We start from the raw sequence: 8013 nt of genomic DNA, 5'->3' as shown, positions 1-8013 counted from the left end.
ACAAGATGTTGCTGCACTTTTCAACTGCCCTCACTCCTGAACATTGGCCAGGCTGGCTGGCTGGCGCGGATGGGAGTCGGGCTCCCCAGCGCCGCCGCCGCCACCACCTCAGCCTCTCTCTCCCCGGGAAGCGCGCTTGGGTCTGAAGTTTGAAATGAATTCCCCTTCCTTCGTCTCCGGTGCCCCCTTGTGAGTCCTAGCAGCCTCCCGTCTGCAGGTGGCGCTGCGACGCGCAGGTGCCGACGCCGGAAGTCGTCGAGGATGCCGCCCAGAGAGGGCTTGGGAAACCGGTTCTCTTCCGGAGACGCCATTTTGCCGTGAGACAGCAGCAGCCGCAGCAGCAGTTCGGGAAGCGGTGGGGTTTCTGAAGCTAACGATGCTGTCGACAGCAGGCTACGCCGAGCCCGCGCTTGGCCTGGGTTGTGAGGCGAAGCAGGGCTCTGCGGTGCAACACCGCTTCTCCCCTTACACCTTCAATGGCGGGTGAGTATCTGACCGCCGCTTCCTGTCCTCTCCTTTTGTATTCGGCTGCTCGGTCCGGGCTGCCCAAATTACGGCGGTTTTTGCTTCGCGCACGCGATCAGCCCTACTTCCTAGTGTTTGGCTTTTATGTCTTGGAGACGTGCTTGTTTTATTACAATCCGACCCCACCTTATGGCATAGCTGTCAACGTTTTCCTTTTTTTAAGGGAAATTCCCTTATTCCGAATAGGATTCCTCGCAAGAAAAGGGAAAAGTTGACAGCTATGCCTTATGGCCGTAGAAAGCCCCCCCCCCTTCAAGACGGCTTCCAAGTTTAAAACACTAAGGACAGCTTTAAATATGAATACAATCACCAAGAGCATCAACTCGCTGCCCTCCTGTGAGAGCCCACAGTTATCACGGTCTCCATGTGCTCATCCGAGGGTCTTGACAGAGTCGGTGTGCTTTTCTAGATCAAGACTTGTACAAAATAGTTTTAATCCCACCCTCCCAGTATGCCCAGCCTTTTTCTCATGGATTTTCAGGTTTTCCCGTTGGTGAGGGTGGCTCCTCCTTGATTCCCTCAGTTGTATTTCATCTTACGTATATCCGATTTTCTTTTTTTTAAAATTCAGAGTGCTGTCAGTATTTTTTCAGTTGTACAAGTGCACTAAGGAAAAACAATAACCATGGGGGGGTTTTTTGGGGGGGTGGAGGGAGACTCTGTTTTTGAGCAAAATTGCTGAGATCTGGCTGCTATGTCAGTGAAACTCCAGTTTTGAGTGTTTTCAAAGAATGCGCAACCACATATGTGCAGGCTGTTTTTGGATCCGGGCAGGAGTGTGGCATGCTTGCACAAACTCCACTAGCATGCACAAATTATCCAGAATGCAACCCCTGTTCAAATCAGGGGTTGCCTGTACCTGATTCTCTGGTATAAATGTGGATCGATAACTCAGGGTAGAATGACAAGAGTCAATAAATGACAGGATTGCACTCCTGCTGAAGGAGTGGGTACCTTACTTGGGGTATTCCTGAATCCACTGCTGTGGCTTGAGGCTCAGGTAGCCTTGGTGACACAGAGTGCTTACATCAGCTTCATCTGATGGCCCAGCTGTACTCCTATCTGCACAGAGATAGCCTAACCTCTGTTGTCTATGCTCTGGTAGTCTGCAGGTTGCATTATTACAATGCATTATGTGATTATGTCTTCAAATACTTGTTAGATCCGATTTTTATTGGAACAATCACAACTGCAAAGCAAAATCTATAATACTTGTAGGATTTCTAGTTTTTGTGTTGCTGAGCTGAATTGCTTGCTAAATCCTAAGTACACAGAAACATTTGTTCCTTTTTTTGTCTTAAAGGACTATATTGGCAATTGCTGGTGAAGACTTTTCTATTGTTGCCTCAGACACCCGACTGAGTGAAGACTATGCAATTCATAGCCGGGACAGTCCAAAATGCTACAAACTGTAAGTTTAACTTGAGAGAACCTAAAATTGTAATTGCCCTATAGTCATCAAGAGCATCATGTCTTCGTTACAGCTAACTTAATTCTCTATAATTTTGCTTTTTGAAACAGAACTTCACTGAAGCCTGGTGTTTCCATAAGCTTCATTTGTTTTCTTATAAACTCAAGTATCTCAAACTTTTAGCTAGAAGGATGATAACTAACTGATAAGGATTTTGCCTAACTTGGCTGTATCTTACCTAATATGCCATCTGGTAAAATGGTGAAATTCTCTGGCTGTGTTCCTCATGACAAGCAGCTTTTGAAAATGAAAGAGCTGTTTAAAAGCGCATTGCAGTGTGGAACAGAGGGGGAGCCTGCTATTCAAGTACACAATAAGTTGTTTCAGGGCATGCTTTTGATTGCACGCGGGCTGCAAACCTAAACACACTTACGATGGAGTAAGCCCCATTGAACATGGCAGTATTTACTTCTGAGTAAAATATCGTGCTGCTGTAGTAGCTCTTGGAACATTGGTAGGCCCAGCATTTTCTAAATAAGTAGTTTCAGTTTCACTATATAATATGTTTCACTTTGTCAGTGTCTTCTCTTGGGTAATATTCTTTAAAGTGAAACAGGAAAAACACCCAATTACATGCTTATGCACGTAATGGACGTTTCAGACTACAAAACCAAAATGTTTTCTATAATATTGCTTCAGAATTTTCCAGGGCAAAGGAAAGAAATTTGCCAGGTATGAGTAGTACCACAAACTTCACCACTCATTTTTGCATAACTCATTTCATTTGATGCATGAAATATGTAGCCTTTTAGTTTTCTTAATAGACATGTCTCCTAGGTTCCAACTGGGGATGCATTCTTAGCATATTAGGATATACTCCTAGGTAAGTGGGTATAGAATTGTAGACTTAGTTTTATTGTTTTAGACTGGCATACCATGTATCCACTTACTTGGGAGTGAGCCCCATTGAACATAGTAGGACTTCTGCATAGGGTTGTGTTGCTAGCATTATAGTAGAATAGATCTTAAATGGTTGTCTAGATATAAACATTTGGTTTGTAACCTTCTATTGACATCAGTTGGTCTTTTGTGATGATGGTACTTGTTAATACTGTTTCCATAGCATTCTCTATAAATGGCAGGGTTTGTGCAAATTACTATATGCTATATAATATGCTATGGGGAGTCTTGGGGCTGGTCCAGATGTGCATTACTGCCACTTTTCCTTGATTTGATACTGTGGTGTCTTTGAGGACCTGTGATCTGGTGGAGAATGTATCAAGTGAACCAAAGTACACTCAGGCATGGAGTTAAGAATGTAAGCAAAACTTTGCAAAATCAGACCCAAAGGTTCATGTGTTCCCAGATGCTTCTGAGAAGCCGAGAAGTCTCCAGCAACTGGTATTTGGTGGCATGTGGCCTATGAAGACGTAAGTTGTACTTGGCCTTCACAGCTAGTACGTCACCATCACATCTTACAAGAATGCATTCCATATAATTGCTCCAGTTGTGTAGCACTATATTCAAATTGGATGGGCCGATGTGATAGTGAGCACAGTTGCTTATCATCATGTTGAATAAAAACAGTATCAATGCACAACTGAATTAGTCCTGGTTCTGCATGTTAAACAGTAAAGTTGTAATTCGTACAATACCGCTTTATGAAAATTTGAGTGAGAGTGAGAGGAATTCTTTGATGTTTTTGTTTACAGTTAATATGTGTCATAATTGACAACTAAAGGTACTTTAACAAAAAATCTTATCTGAGAGTATTCATCATGTCAAGATAACTTAAAATCATATTAATATTGCATTTCTACAGGACAGATACAACAGTCATTGGTTGCAGTGGATTTCACGGAGACTGCCTTACACTTACTAAAATTATTGAAGCAAGGCTAAAGGTAAATTATATTTATTTATATATGTCTGTAAATGGAGGTGGCCAAATGCTAATAAAAAAAAAATGCCAAGGGGTGTATATAAAACTTATGTGGCTGTTCCAGTGTACAGTTACAACATTGGGTGATGCCAGATGTTTTAAGGAACTCCTTTACCCTTTAATGATAACTAGTTTTTCTTGCCTGTTGGTAGAGTAGCCTGCTTATGCAGTAGTCTGAATCTGACCGTCTTGCCTGTTCTGCAGCTCATTTCAGTGAATGAACTTCCACCTTGTTTCTGTTATAACAATTTTGCCATTTGATTCCAGATGTACAAACATTCCAATAATAAGACCATGAGTGCTGGAGCTATTGCAGCCATGCTTTCTACAATCCTGTATTCTCGAAGATTCTTCCCTTACTATGTTTACAACATAATTGGTGGATTAGATGAAGAAGGTAAAGTCTAATTTGAATTCCTAGTAAATGTAAGTCTCTCTTGCAGCATTCAAAATTTGCTAGGCGCCAAATGTATTTTGTACCTGGCTATCGTGCTTGCGACAAAGTGAAGATATCTGGGTGCCAGGATGGCGCCTGATGTCTCCACCATCTGGAGGTGCATGCCTGGGGATCCTGGGATCTTTCATGTTTTCACACACTAGCAACACATCCTGTAGAATTACAGTGGTACCTCAGGTTAAGTACTTAATTCGTTCCGGAGGTCCGTACTTAACCTGAAACTGTTCTTAACCTGAAGCACCACTTTAGCTAATGGGGCCTCCCGCTGCTGCTATGCCGCCGGAGCACGCTTTCTGTTCTCATCCTGAAGCAAAGTTCTTAACCTGAGGTACTATTTCTGGGTTAGCAGAGTCTGTAACCTGAAGCGTATGTAACCCGAGGTACCACTGTATAGCCGTGAAATTTTATCTGTGCAATCAGAACAAATTTCCTTCTACTGCTCTGCAACAGTCTGGAGTAGCCACTCCTCCATTCAAACAGACCATACATTGGCTAAGCAGAGAATGGCTTGGCATAATGTATGAACCAGGCCATTGATTTAAAATGCTTCACACAAACCATGAACTGTAAACTAGGGTTTGTTCTTGGTTTACAACTTGGTTTACCACAAACTATAAGCACAGCTTCAGACCTAATGCTAAGGCAAATCATAGCTCAGCCCTAGGTAGCATGGTGGCAGCAGGGCCAGGGATGGAGCACTGCAACTGCAGTTTCTGTTCCAGGAACCCACACAATGTTCATTCATGGCAAGTTGTGGTTTGCCTTAGAGTTGCATGTGAAATGGGCCCAATACCTGTTGGATTTTTTGAATTCATTCTTTTGGGTTGTGTTTAGAGTTCATTCTTTTGGATTGTGTGATTAATTTTGTTATGCTTTGGTAGCTATATAATTTCTCATCCACTTTTATTTAAGGTGACAGTTCATTACTCTTTCTGTCAAATTCACATCATCTGGTTCCAAACTAAAGTGGCTGCTGTAGCCTTTTTTGTGTGTGTCTCCTCCAGCTATTAGACCTTATTCATGGTTGCTGCTTGTGATTCTAACGTCAGCTTCTTTTTCTTCTTAAGGAAAGGGTGCAGTGTACAGCTTTGATCCAGTAGGCTCCTACCAGAGAGATACTTTCAAAGCTGGTGGATCAGCTAGTGCCATGCTGCAGCCTCTGCTGGACAACCAGGTAAGATTTCAGACAGGACTCTCTGGTTAGTGGTTACATTGACATAGAAGTACAGTGGAACCTTGGTTCTCGAACTTAATACGTTCCAGAAGTCCATTTGGCTCCCAAAACCATTCGAAAACCAAGGTGTTGCTTCCAGTTGGCTGCAGGAGCTTCCTGCACTGAAGCAGAAGCCGTGTCGGACGTTCGGCTTCCGAAAAACGTTTGAAAACTGGAACACTTCTGGGTTTTCGGCGTTCAGGAGCAGATTTGTTCACCAACTAAGCTGTTCAAGAACCAAGGTTTGATTGTAGTTGAATTGTTTCTGAAGCACTTAATGTTTCTTCTGTGCTTCTGATTGCCTCCATGTTTGGCATACAGTAGTTTTCACCTGATAGAAAATTAAGAGTAAGAAACAGACAAGCTTTTATCAACTAATTTTCCATACACAAGAACGAACTTGTAAATGGCTACCTTCTTGGCAGCCTGGAACAATTAGGATTTGCTTCCAGAACCCCAGACGTCATAGCTTTAGAAAAGTTTGGTGGTTCTTTCCTCTTAGCCTACTGATGACTAATGTAGGTATTATGTGAGCAGGTGGGCTGATAAGCATCTCTGGGGACTTCATTTGCTCGGTTGTGAGTTCCTGAAAGAGTTGTCATTCTATAAAGCAGTGCTACTCTGGCTGACCAAGCATGATCATGCCACAGGCATTAGAAGGTCACCTAAGTAAAAAGGAAACTATTTCTACTGGTGCTTTGTGCTTGTTTCAGTTTATTTTTTATTAATTCAGAGAGGACGACTATTTTATTTGCCATAACTGCATTCAGATAATGCTTGCATCCACCACTTACATTGAACATGTGAAACTGCTGTCATCTCATCATCAGTTGTCTGTAACTGTTACACTTTGATGTCATGGCATTTATGAAGAGTTGATTTCCAGCAACTGCAGCCAAAGTGAATCTGCGAGTTTGGCCTTTAATTTATTCCCTTATTCTGCTCCCGCCTCCAAATGAATGTAGTGATCATTTACCAAATGACTTCCTTACACATTATTTTGATTATTATTTTTTTAGTGGCAAAACCTGGCCTTTTAAAATACCTGTCAGTCATGGTGACAGCATAACAAAGTAACTCTCATCTTAATTGTCAAATGAAAGTGAGAACAGAAAGGTTAATTAAAATGTTTTTCTTTTTGAAAGGTTGGCCTCAAGAACTTGCAGAATGTGGAGCATGTGTCTTTGTCTCTGGAGAAGGCTTTGCAGTTAGTCAAGGATGTCTTCATTTCTGCTGCAGAAAGAGATGTATACACTGGGGATGCACTAAAAATCTGCATTATCACAAAAGATGGAATTAAAGAAGAAATCACTCCATTGCGAAGAGACTAAATCAGTGCAGTGTACATTTAAAGAATTTTGGTGTGCAACCTTAATTTTTGTGCAGGCTATATACTGCTAGTATGATATTTGATGTAATAAAAAAGAAACCAAAGCTGTCTTTCATCATTTATATTTCATTGTTCACAGCATAAGTGGGATTTGAGTCACATGTGGCCAGTCAAGGAAAAACAGGCTGTTATTCAATTATAAGTTGCATTCTGGTAAATGGTAGAAGAGAATAACTTAATGATCATTATGTCAGTGCAGTCTTCTACACAACCACTTAAATTTATCTTAATACTTTGGACTTGCACAAATGCATGATACAAATTTATGCCTTAAATTAAGATGATGACAGCTGTTAGTTGGACAAATTCTCATTACTTTGGGTGAGTAAGGTAACCAGCCTTCTGTCCCTTCTGTTTCTCTGAATCGTGGTGCAGAGAGGGCCCAATGAAGGCATGGTTTTAAATGTGTATTTGCATTTAATGTAGGGTGTTTTTTTTAAAAAAATGCAAAAAAAAAAAATCAGGTACACGGGAAGGGGCTAATACAGTGGTACCTCAGGTTACATATGCTTCAGGTTACAGACTTCGCTAACCCAGAAATATTACCTTGGGTTAAGAACTTTGCTTCAGGATGAGAACAGAAATCGTGCTCCGGCAGCACAGCAGCAGCAGGAGGCCCCATTAGCTAAAGTGGTGCTTCAGTTTAAGAGCAGTTTCAGGTTAAATACGGACCTCCAGAACGAATTAAGTACTTAACCTGAGGTACCACTGTAGTTCTTGGCACTAACGGGAATTTTCTCCAAAATGCAAGTATCTCCTTTAGGGGAGGAATTTTCCTCAGGATCACAGCATGGAAGGAGAGAAAAATTCTGATAATTATTACTCCTGATGTTCTGTGGTGGTGGTGGTTTTTTAAACTCTTTAAAAAGTGGTTTGGCCCAGAAAGTAAGTGTTTAAGTTCTCTGCATATTTAATTATATATTTAGCTCGCTACAGAATATCCACATGCTTTACTTGAGTTTATCCTAGAGTGGAGAAGTAAATTTGGCGCTAGCATTTTGGTGAAAGTACTTTGCTAGTCAGATACTCATTCCCGATTGTTGAAGCTACAGAAGTTCAGCACGTGTAGTAATCC

General features: G+C 41.6%; 1 protein-coding gene across 1 annotated transcript; it reads left to right on the top strand.

Moving 5' to 3' along the window:
* The first annotated feature begins 296 nt into the window (after nt 1–296).
* On the top strand, nt 297–6982 carry PSMB1 (proteasome 20S subunit beta 1). The gene is made up of 6 exons (XM_081188291.1): nt 297–483; nt 1829–1936; nt 3759–3840; nt 4146–4275; nt 5403–5509; nt 6694–6982. Exons 1-6 carry the CDS (start codon nt 377–379, stop codon nt 6877–6879), a joined length of 720 nt encoding a protein of 239 aa, XP_081044417.1. The 5' UTR covers nt 297–376; the 3' UTR covers nt 6880–6982.
* Nucleotides 6983–8013: the final 1031 nt, after the last annotated feature.

Source organism: Podarcis bocagei, assembly GCF_964188305.1.
Source record: "Podarcis bocagei genome assembly, chromosome: 3".
NCBI classification, from domain to species: Eukaryota; Metazoa; Chordata; class Lepidosauria; order Squamata; family Lacertidae; genus Podarcis; species Podarcis bocagei.
The sequence above is the reverse complement of the archived record's forward strand: the minus strand, read 5'-3'. Positions and strand labels throughout refer to the sequence as shown.

What these genes read in the sequence shown, in the direction of transcription:
- PSMB1 (XM_081188291.1), top strand. Translation starts at nt 377, where the DNA reads ATGCTGTCGACAGCAGGCTACGCCGAGCCCGCGCTTGGCCTGGGTTGT. An exon ending in TTATTGAAGCAAGGCTAAAG is followed by an intron (nt 3,841 to 4,145) that starts GTAAATTATATT and finishes ATTTGATTCCAG; the next exon opens with ATGTACAAACATTCCAATAA. An exon ending in TGGTGGATTAGATGAAGAAG is followed by an intron (nt 4,276 to 5,402) that starts GTAAAGTCTAAT and finishes TTTCTTCTTAAG; the next exon opens with GAAAGGGTGCAGTGTACAGC.